This window comes from Phaethon lepturus, unplaced genomic scaffold, assembly GCF_000687285.1.
Source record: "Phaethon lepturus isolate BGI_N335 unplaced genomic scaffold, ASM68728v1 scaffold40204, whole genome shotgun sequence".
Taxonomy (NCBI): Eukaryota; Metazoa; Chordata; class Aves; order Phaethontiformes; family Phaethontidae; genus Phaethon; species Phaethon lepturus.
The window spans coordinates 1,095-12,870 of NW_010533231.1; the positions used below are offsets into that span (position 1 = coordinate 1,095).

The 11,776-nt window shown below is 39.8% G+C and overlaps 1 protein-coding gene across 1 annotated transcript; it reads left to right on the forward strand.

Moving 5' to 3' along the window:
* The first annotated feature begins 846 nt into the window (after positions 1–846).
* Positions 847–9,359, forward strand: ARL5A (ADP-ribosylation factor-like 5A). The gene is made up of 5 exons (XM_010285110.1): positions 847–902; positions 3,966–4,113; positions 5,255–5,338; positions 7,987–8,138; positions 8,657–9,359. The coding sequence occupies exons 2-5, from the start codon at positions 3,970–3,972 to the stop codon at positions 8,703–8,705; spliced, it is 429 nt and encodes a 142-aa protein (XP_010283412.1). The 5' UTR covers positions 847–902; positions 3,966–3,969; the 3' UTR covers positions 8,706–9,359.
* The last annotated feature ends 2,417 nt before the right edge of the window (positions 9,360–11,776 follow it).

Below are 11,776 nucleotides of genomic sequence, written 5' to 3' on the forward strand. Positions count from 1 at the left end.
TGTGTAATACAGCTGAGAGCAGGCAGTGCTTCTAGAAATCATAAATTTGAATGTGCTTGACAACACCAGCTGTAGAATTCAAATTCAGTTTTGCGATGTATAGGAAGGAAGGTGCTAAATAGGAACAATAATTGATTCTGGCATTGAGCTCCAAAACATGTTTGCATATGTGTCAGAGTAGTTTTGTGCAGTACTCGTTGGTTCATCTAAAACTAAATTGGGTGAATGCGTTCTGTAAAATATTCGTAGGCAAATCTGTTCTCCAGGTTCCAAACCTGCTGAAAGGAAAAGAGCACGCTGAGGGAGACAGGTGGATCACCCTGCTCACAGTGCAAACCAGCACCGTTGTGACTTTTAACAACTCTTTGCAAATAGATTAAGAAGTTGCAGGCCATAATAAAAGTACAGCCCTGGAAATGAACATTTAACATGTGTAAGCATGTGTTCTGGCAAACTACTGTGGTTGGGAGGAATAGAGAGTACAGTCTGTTACAGTCTGCAAAAATGCATAGAAGCTTGGGAAAGGATTCCAGAGTGAGATTGCTCTAGCAGTTTAGAGAAGGAAAAAAATCCACGTGTAATCTCTCAGAAATCATTCCTGTAGATGTACAGATGGGGGAAAATTGACAGTCACTTTCCTACTCAGAACGGTACACTGGTTTGTACACCTCCACAGGCAAACGAACTTTTAGGTATGGCCCATGAAATGTGGCACCTGGATTTTGGCATTGTTTGCTTAGGAAATCAGTCAAAAATGCAACACTAACCTTGTTTCATAAGACAGTTGTTACCGTGATAGCAAAGTTAACAATGTGACTTACTAGTGATATTTTTATTTCAGAGCACAAAGTAATCATTGTTGGTCTGGATAATGCAGGAAAAACAACCATTCTTTATCAATTGTAAGTATGAACTGCAGATGACATTTCATGTATGTCAAGGTGTGCATTGTATATTTTACTCTGACTTGTTGCTGCTTTCCCCGTTCATTTTTACTTTGCGGGCATTACGCTGAAGATTACTGGATAGTATAGGGGACAGTGGGTCAAAGCATGTGTTTAGAGTTTGGAAATGTCTGTATTTTGCCTGGTATATGAATAAGGTTTTGTTCAGAGCTTTTATTTATCAGATTACATTACTATTACTACTTAATCACAACTGCCTTTGGTGTCACCATGTAGGCTGTTTGCCAGATCCATAAAATATGATTATATTGAGGTTCAGCCACAGGACAATGCTGCTAAACTGATCCATGCCGCAGCATATAAATACTAAACAAATTGTTCTGTGAGTGGCAAAGCAGTGAAGCCTGACCTCTCCCTGCTATATGACTTGTCCCCTGCGTACTAAGATGTACTTTCATGTCATTTGTGGTACAGGATGAAGGAGGAAGGCTGAGCTCTGCCTGAACCCAGGACAGCATAGCTCTGCGGCTGGTGACAGCCCATGCTGCCTGGCCCAGGCTTTATTTCAGCCACCAGCGTTTGTAGCTGTCGTGCAGCTTCCGCCCTTAATAGTGGCACTGACTTGTGTTTGTCTTGGCGTTAACCTTGCTACTGGTTTACATGAAACTTGTATGAGCTTCATATCTCTGGTCCTCAACTGCATTTTGATAAAAGGGTGCAAATTTGTCCACAGACTCAGAAGCTTCTAGGTGGGACAGGTTACTCAAAGTCTGTTTGTAATAGAAACAGATTTGCAGTTTCTCATGTGAAGTAGTCCGGTATTAGGAATTATCCCTGCGTCAGTATCAGAAATAATTCCCGTTAAGTGATATAGCCATACTGGTCCAATCCAAATCTTAAAATGTGCTTTCTTAAAATGTTTGGGTTTTGTCAAATTATGATCTGCTTTTGCCTTTCTGAAACAAAGAACTCGTGCAGCATTTCCAGCCACGTATGCCTTAGCACGCTCTGCAGAGAAACTGAAAGGATGAAAGTGGTTGTCATTATTTAAATCGGGAGTAAGAGATTTTTAAAAGCATAAATAGAATGAAGAGGTTTTTTTAATACTAGTAACTGCTGCAGCTGAGGGCTGTCCTCAGTGCGTTTTAGTGCTGCTTGTGTCTTTCCACTTCCTCCGCGAATGTCTCATGATTCTTCTCATCTTATTCTGCAGTCTCGGTGTTTTCTTTTCCCTTTTGTACAGTAGATCTCTATATGCCTCCTTTTCCTTTATACCCTTTTTAGCTCCGCAGGACTTCCCCTTCTCTCTCATTGTATTCCCCTTCCCCTGTCTGCTGCTTTGGCAGAGCTCTGTCTTCTGTTCCTTCTGCTTGGCTTCTCCCTAAACCCTACGTCCATCTTTGCATATCCCATTTTTTTCTCTTACCATTTCTTCATGGCACATATGTGTTCTGAGCATGAATGAATATGTTTAACTCTCTTCATAAGAGATGGGCAGAGATAACTAGCAGGACCACTAGTGTTGGTTAGTGTACTGGCCGCTACTTTGATGTCATGGAGGGTAACAGCAGACGTTGGAGTGGTGGTTCTTCTAACAGATCACAGCAGCTTCACAGGCACTTCATTTCTTCCTGTTCTCGTGCTCAGATCTTCTCCCTCCCCTTAGGTAGCGGTAGGATTTTGTGATCAGGTGTCTAGAAATGCCATGAAGCTTCATGCTCACCTTGTTTCAGTGAGGCGGAGGGAAAAATCCACCTATCGTATTGCAAACTGCAAGATGCCAACAGCTTGAATGTGAAAGGTTGCAGGTTCAGCTGAGGAAAGGGGATTCATGATACGTCTCTTCCAAGCTTTAAAAGAACTCTGCTAAAACCTGTTTTTTAAATATGAAATCAGCCACAGGCATCATCTTATACCATTGTTATCTTTAATTTGATTTTATGGTTCTTTCTTCTAATCCTTCCCTTGCCTTTATATATCCTTCCACAAATGTGTGGTGAGAAGGTTTCTTGTTATATGCTGCTAAGACACTGGGTAACAGGGATTCCTTTTTAGAACACTGGACCATCCCTTTATCTCCTTGGTTCCCTGTATCCTCTTCAGCAAATATTCCAGCACTGTTACAAGTCTCAAATTGCTGTCACTGTAACTAAAAGGTCTGCTGAGACTTCAAAAACTGTTTGTATGAAATGAAAAAATACATAAAGATTATCAGAAGAAAAAATAGTTAAGTCCTCTGAAAATGGTTGACATTTTCCTTGAAGCTGCTTTGAATTTTTTTTGCATATCGCATACAGAAGAGTTTAAATAATTTGAACTTTAGGAGTATCCAGAGTACCCATTTGGTTATCGCTATTGATGTGAAACTGGTTGTCTTAACGACCAAGTTGCACTCAGTATCTCTAAAGTATCTCAATGTTTTTGAAATATTTAATGTCTGCATTTGTCTCCAAAAAGTAGTTACTGGACTATGCTGAAGGGAGAGAGAAGAAAGTTTGGACATAAAGTAACTGCATCGTGAAGAATGTACACCCTTACTGGCCCGTACTGGAACGAGAGCAAGATGTAGTCTGTTTGGTGGAGCTGGATGCTGAGCTGTTGTTTTTCTGCAACCTTGGAAATCTTGTGGCTTAACCACATTCTTGAAGCAAAACAACGGCTCTCTCCCATGCTTGCCAAAATCAGCCTGGAAAAAGAAAAGCTGACTGCTTAAAACAGCTTCTGAAGCAAATATTCTCTCAGCTTTATGATTTAATAAATTATAATATAGTTTTGTTTATGAATGCTCCCTCAGCTCTATAATTCAATTATTATATAGTTCACTGAGTCCTTTTTTGTTGCTATTTTTATTTTTATTCACCTTCCACTGTCAAACCTTGTCTCTATTTGCTGCGTAAGGAGTGTTTGGTATAATTCTCCCACTAAGATTTCAACCTCAGAATAATCATCAGCTTTAGTTTTTGTAGAAGGAGGTCAATTTGGAATCCTAAGATGCTCAACAATGCAGCTAACTTGCCGGTTTTTGCAGTTTCTCACCAAGTTGCCCTCTTCCCTCTGCAGCTCCATGAATGAAGTGGTGCATACCTCACCCACCATAGGGAGTAACGTGGAAGAGATAGTGGTTAACAACACGCGCTTTCTGATGTGGGATATCGGAGGGCAGGAGTCTCTTCGGTCTTCGTGGAACACCTACTATACAAACACAGAGGTGAGAATGAACACCTTGCTGGCAGACTTAGTATAACCGTTGCTGGTGAAGGGAATACAGCGTACCAGAGATCTGTACCAGACACTTCCAGATGGCTGTATTAACTGTGCTTTGAACGTTACCGTAGCTACTTCAGGGTATTCCTGTTTTGATTTTTTTTTTGAAGTCTCCTCCTTAGCAAGCTGTTGGACAACTCGCTTTTATATTTCTTATGTAAGATGTGTAATATGGAGTTGCAATTAAAAGCAACTTGTTTGTAAGGATTCTGTTTCTGGGGATCTGCAGCCTTAGGGCAGGTGCTCAGTTTGTCTTGGTATTGCAGGTGCCCATGTTTACAGGTCCCCTCTTGTGGACCATGACTGCTCTATCTCTGTAGCAGCTACTCTAAAACCTGTGTAACCCCTCAGGAGTAAGACTGAAAGAGCAAAAGTGTTCCAGCAAATCTCTGGTGTTGCTCTGTCTTACAAGCTCCCATGATCAATTTACTTAAGCAGCCCCAAGAATTTTAAGAACTCTTCAGCAATGAAGTTGCAGCACATATACTGGACTTGATTAAAATAATGATTTAAGTCAAGGTTTCCTATGTGATATACATTGTGGTTTTTTTAAAAAAAAATATTTTTATAGTAATTAGCGTTGTTCTCCTGTGCTTCCCTATAAGATGCTATGACGTATATCTGCATGTGTGCTTTTGGAAGTATGGAGCTTATGGAGGTTTTTTAAAATCCCTTGCAAATATCTATTTGCATGCTAGTATTTGAAGTGGAGGGAGAAAGCTGACACAGTTTACCTTTTTAAGACTGCAGCAAATTATTTGGGGGATTTCTGTGCTACTGCAGTTATGCAAGCAAAGCACAAAAACAGATCTGTGATTACAGAGAAACATTTGATTTCAACACAGATTTTTCACTTGAAACTGGAAAGTCAAAAGATGTGTCAGAGCTAGTTTTGTATACAAAACAGGGTGTAAGTTGTAAACCATACCAGTGCTGTGGGTAATCACACTCTGTCTGGGAAAGTGTCCCTGGAATAGGAAGATATCTGATAATCCAGTTGACTGTCTGGATAATGTGATGGGGACAGTAATCTGTTCTGCTGAAAGATCGACTTTCTTCTCTGATTAACTTTTTGCTTTTTAAAGTTTGTGATAGTTGTTGTGGACAGTACAGACAGAGAGAGAATTTCTGTGACTAAAGAAGAACTGTATAAAATGTTAGCACATGAGGTGAGTAGACTCTGTGTTTTCTTTGTTTTAATATTTATTGTGGGTAAGATCTGGATGATACATGTTCAGGGAAGCAGATTCACACGCTCTTTGTGAAAGTTCTCACTTACGCCTACTAGCTGGAGGCAGACCAGAATGGAGAGAAGGCCTCTCCGGTCAAGCCCAAGGCGAACATTAACAGTCACGTTCTCCCAGCTGCCGGTAGTACTGTATCAGAGCTGTCTTGTTCCTGCTAGAGGCTCTGTCTTTCATGAAGCTTGCAGTAAAGCTGTAAATTAATACCAAATTACTGAAGAGAACTCCCACAAAAGTAGCTTTTCAATTTCTGAGTGCTTCAGTGAAACAGAAGTTAGGTCCTGTAAATGACTTTTGTGGGTTTTTTTATAGTTCAATCCATGTTAAGAGCCGAATGAAATCATCTTAAAAAAAGATTTTCACCCAACAGCTTAATTACTATTTTTGATAACGTCATGGTTGCTTGATGTTTTCTGTGTTCACAGTGAAACAGATACATTAATAATATGTCTTTTAGCAACCAGCTGTAAAACTGAAGAAACAGGCTGTTACAGTAGCCGTCATTCTAGGAGTACTTGGAATCATAGAATGAGAGTATAATTTGTTAACTTGTAAAGATCCTCTTTAAAATTGAGCCCTGTGTCAGGTCTAAAACTGGGCTATCTGGGTCTGACTTAGAAATACTGCACTGCTGATAAGCCATGGAGCACCTATTGCATGACCAGAACGTCCCAAAGATTTTAATCTATCCCCGCAGTGCAGCAGGACTGGAGCCCCGATTTTTACTAAAGATGTATTTGTATAAGCTTGACTAGTGCTGGGACTCATAAGACAAGTTTAATGCAAACTGGATCAGTTTGTATGAGATGACACTGAGCTTCCAAATTTAATGTTGGAATACAAAGATGTGGGTGAAGTTGATGGCATTATATCCCAAAATATTACATCTGTATTTGAACTATAGCCTCTGTTTAGTAGGTGACTGCAGGAAGGGCAAGGACTGCCTATGTATTTTCTTTGAGTCATCATGGTGATCTAAAGCATTTGAGAAAAAACAACTGCTTTGCCTAGTGTCTTGAATTTCTAATCGTTTGTATTTAAATTAAAATTATGTTTACTCTAATAAAGTAGGTCTGGCTTTCTTGGTTGTGGTGAATTGTTAAATGTGGCTTGGGGGGACTGTTGCCATTGGGTCTGCTGCTGTCATAATTAAAATTTCAGAGATGTACTCTTCAGTCTGTTGCAGTTCCTAAACAAAATCTGCATCTTCTCTTTCATAATCTATAAAGGAAGATGCAGAAGTTGTTAATGAACTGAATTTGAAATGAGGGAAATGTGGAACTTCAGGCAGCATGAATGCCCTTGCTTCGTGTTGGGAGACTCTGTGCTCCAAAAGCACCCATCTAACAGCAAATGTACCCATTGTTTTACAACAGGATGTTTTCAGTATATTCTGCTAACTCTCCAGATGCTGTGATGTTTGAAGAGAGCAACAACACATACAAGCTGAGATGAAAGTCAAATATTTATTTAGACTAGCTTTTCATTGCAGTCCTTGAAAATCTTTTGCTTTTGCTAAGCAGTTCAATTGAATTTTTGTTAAGGCAAAATTGAGGTGCCCAGGTCAGTTCCAACTGTTTTCTGGACCAGTAGATTATTTGGGAATGAATTTTACTGCTTTTTTCTTTCGGAGGGAGAGATTTTCAATAATATGTGCCTGTACCAGTGTAATTCCAAGCAGCCTGGGATAAAATAAGCTTGCCCCTAGAGTCATTGTTCTCTAAATTGCTCGTACTGATATTTTAAATATTACACGTGCCTTATAAAGAAGTTTATTGCAGTGGGTTTGTTCATGTAGATGTCCATCCTTTGATTCTAAAGCAGTGTAAGGGATGATTTTCTACAAGTTCTGTGTATCCTCTAAATATGGTATTACCACAGTTTACTTTACACTGTCGGTGGCAGTCATAGTGCTTCTTAATGGGGGGGATTTCCCTCGCAGAGGGCTGTGGCGCAGACAGAGGGTACTTCTGGCTCTGGTGAGCCACGGTGCCGGGCTGGGTGCCAGCGCGCACGCTGCTGGCGCTTACTGCAGTCGGGCTTGGCAAGGTTTTACCAGTGCTTAAAAAGTTCTGGTGGGGTAACCCACTCTTGCCGCACGTAAGAACTGCTGCAGAGTCTTCTAATTTGGTACTAAAATCAATCTTAACAGTGTGGTAATACATAAAAGTGTGGGGTGTGTATATGTAAAAGTCGAGTTAGGGGGAATGCAGTGGTTGGTTGGGATACACAGGCAGGAGTGACCTGCAAGGTCAGGGTTAAACAGCAGGCCTTGACTGTTAGAGGTGCGTGGGGTTACTGCAGCTGCACACATACAGAGGTACGGGGTGCCTCTGAGCCTCACGGAGCACAGCACAATATTGTGTGTAGTTTTACAGATCATCCTAAGCAAAAATTGGACATTTGATCTGCTGGATCAAAGGATTTTCTGAGGTTACGTGTCAATCAGCCTGCAGCGTTTTATACTTTAGGAGTTTTTTTGCTGAGGCTTAAGGTTTTCTACTTTGGTATCACATCTTTTGCCTTTGAGGGCTGATTTGTAATCATCATCTTTTTTTCTTCTTTCTCCCTAGGACTTAAAAAAAGCAGGTTTGCTGATCTTTGCTAACAAGCAAGATGTTAAAGAGTGTATGACGGTAGCTGAAATATCTCAGTTTCTGAAACTGACTTCAATTAAGGATCACCAGTGGCACATCCAGGCATGCTGTGCTCTAACTGGAGAAGGGTAAGAGTTATTCTGGTCTGTAGGAGGGGAATCTTGAGTTATTTTGGTATTTCTTTAGAGGCTTTTGGTTTTAACGCACTTTCTTCCCATCAATAATCATCTTACACATAAAAATTTTTGGGCTCAGAACGTACTGACTTAGGATCAGTGTGGTCTGAAAACCATCTCTCACATCAAATCCACAGTCTCACCTCACACTGCTAAAACTTTCTATGATTTGGGCCTGATGAGGGCAGGGGTGGGAACGACCTAAAATCTGTTCTCGTTAATTAAGAATAATCATAATTAGAGGTAACTTCAGTGCATGTTTTGAAGTGCTGGGATCTGAAGTTTCTCACCCGTAGATTGCGTAAGATGTAGGAAATGCTGTGTTCAGAGTGAATTGTTTCTGGAAGTGATTCCTTCAGTCAGAATTACAGAGTTCTTAGGAAGAATTTAAGTTGGTGCCATGGAGTTGTCTTTGAAGCTATCCTGAGAAGTGGATGTATTCCTTAAAAAAATATCTCTTTTGTTTACAGACTGTGCCAAGGACTCGAGTGGATGATGTCAAGACTTAAGATTAGATGATTTTTAATGACCTCTTTGCACAGACATTGCTTAAAAAGAGCTGTACCCATGATCACAGTGGCAGAATTAATGGGTTAGATGTATTTATACTGAACTGAATTCAACTTTATTTTCTACATAGGTGCACACACACACAAACATGTATATAAACTAAGACCATTCAGCAAAAAGAAAGATGCAGTTGATGGCTCCAGTTTGGTTTCCTGTTTGTTTTCCTCTGAGGATGCGTGTAAAAGCTGTGATCAACCTTCTTTTCAAGATACAGCCACTCAGAACAGTCCAATGTTGAGCATGGTAAAGATGAAGTGAGAGGAAGGCGCTTTTAATTCTGAGTTTTATTATTCCATTGTAGTCCTCTCTAGTCAAAGATGCTGGCTTCATTATTCCAGTAAATTAGCAAGCAAATCAATGGCATAGATACCAACTTTCCAGTATTTTTAAGGTTACCGATGTTACAAATGCAAAAATATTTTCCTGTATGTGTACTGTACATATTTGTGTATATTGATACCTCAATTTTAGGTTGATTGCAATCTGTTCAGACCAGTGTGTAAAGCTGAATCAGTATGTTGACAGTGGTACTAACATTTGTCATCGCCAACACGTCACAACTTCTTTTCCTTTGTTATCCGTAGGGCTGTAATGTCCATCAGACAGTTGGCTCACCACAACTTTATAAAGCAAACTCTCTCTTGAGACCATTTCTTGTTTTTCACATGATTTTTCAGTTAGGCCATAACGGATTGGGGCATATGGATTGAGCTTCAAATTGCAGTGTCGGCAAGCATTAAAAATTTGCCAAAGAGTTTAAAATGAAATGGATTTTATTTTTTATCTTGTAGTCCAAAAAGTGCGTGTCACGCTGCCCTATGATACTGCTTTTCATTTTTTGCAGTGCTGTTCATTTATGATTCAAGTCTAGTAGAAGTACCTTTAGCTGTCATAAAGGGAAAAATGTCATCTTTTTTTTTTTTCCTTAACCAAAGAAAAGGCACAAAATACGTTTAAAAGTCCCACGGGAATCTTACAAAACAAGTCATACTCTGTATTAGATGTTTTTTCAGAGGAAGGCACACTTCTCTCTGGTAGCGTAAAACGTATATGTATCTATATGGAATGGATAGAACTGGGGTGGGAAACAAAACAGATTACACTACTTGAAAAGCTGTAAGTGACCCCTTGATTGTGTTCCCACAGAAGTTCCAGGGCAGTACTTCTTGAAAATATAACTCCCTTGCATGATCCCCAGGTGAGTTATAAAGAAGTGTCAGAACACTATGTGATTATCTTTTCTTACTGTAGTACCTAACGGGATGGATGTCCCATACAGCAGTTTTCAGAATGACAGTTTTAAAGGATACAGGCTTTTCGGTGGGATGACAGTTGGATGGTTTGAAATGTCGTCTGTATTGTGAAAGCGTAAGTAGCCTTAATCATAGGCTTTTATGTTGGACGTGTATGTTTGGGGAGCATAGTAAAATTAAATAAAATTTTGTTTAAAATGTCCTTCCCTTTCTTAGCCCATACATCTGATAAGGATTGAAAAGTCATTCTAAAGAAAAAGCTTAGTTTGAACTTTTTAAGGTGCTTATCTTTGGTTATGGGATAATCTGGTCGGCGCACCTGCCTTCCCATTTGCCTGCTCCACTGGGGATCATGTTGTGAATTTGTGGGGAAAAGGGAGGCAATTTCAAAAGTCTGTATTTAACAAAGGCAGGTAAAGAATTTAACTTTTTAATATATTTTTGGTATCTCTTTATGATGCTCACTGGCTAGGGAATCTGATGTCTTTGGTAAGCATTTTAATGTGTACATGCATATATTTATAGTGCATGCACATAGATATTGGTATTTAGTGTATTGCAAAATGTCTAAATGTTTGAAGAAGTAACAATTTCATGCAAAGACTTTCTCAGTTTATCTGGTAGTATCCTCAAGAAATGAGGTCTGTGCACACTTGCATATGAAATGGAATTGTACGTTTTCTAGTCTTAAAAAAAAAAGAAAAAGCAGACTTGCTTATAAACCGAAGTGTTTGGTTTTTGAGTCTTACGTCTTCCCTTTCATCCCTTTGAAATATTTTGCTTTAGGATTGTTAAATACTGCGTACCTTTGCCTGAATCTGCACAGGTTGTGTGTGTTGTTTTTTTTGTTTATTTTTTAAAAAATTAGTTCTTCCTGTTAATGAAAGAAAAAACACGGAGCACTATTGTGGTACCTGCTGCTTGCTGAGATTTGCTGCTTACTCCCTTGCTTAAACTTGCAGGGCTTAGTACATCTATATAATGAAAGTGTGGTGTTTTTTTCCAGGTATGGCTTATGTTGCAACCAGATACTATATGTTTACACATAAGTAAACTTACTCTTACTCTTCTCCCCCTCTCAGTATCCTGGCCACTTCCACTTTGTGTGGCCTCAAAGATACTGCGTGGTTTACTTCATCTCTGTTTCACAAGTGGCAAGAGCCCTTTGTAGGGAATTGGGAATAACTGCAGACGTGAAGACTGCCTGTTAAAACAATGTCTTTTGTGCCCTAAAGAGTTTATAATCCAAAAATTAAGTCGTTGTCTGTGTGTTGAACGGTGAACAATCCAGCCTTCACCCGACTACAAAAAAGGTGTGTGTCATGTCACGTATAACAATGAGTTTTCTATCTATTTTGTGATCCTGTAGTATTTTAGAGGGCAGATGTGCTATTCAGTAGCTACAGTTCCGTGGTGGCTAATGCTTACTGACGCATTGCGTGTCTGCAGCGTTCCCGACCGGGGCTTAGGAATGAAAGGAAGACACACCTTGGTTTTGAGTGCTGGATTTGCAGTCTCTGTAAGGATGATGAATTTTGTCTATAGTAGCTGGGAACTCTTTGTCACCCCATTGTAAACAGAGGTGACGATTCCAAATTCTCACCTTGTGTGGCTGGTGTGATCATGCTTTTAAACGCAGCAAAGCATAGCAAAAGCAGAGTAGCATCATCCAGACGTTGCAGTGGAAGCTTTTGTAGGAAGGTTTGTCTGCCCGAAGGTTCTTTGTGAGAACAAGTGTGTTTGCTCAGATACTAATGAGATGAACAC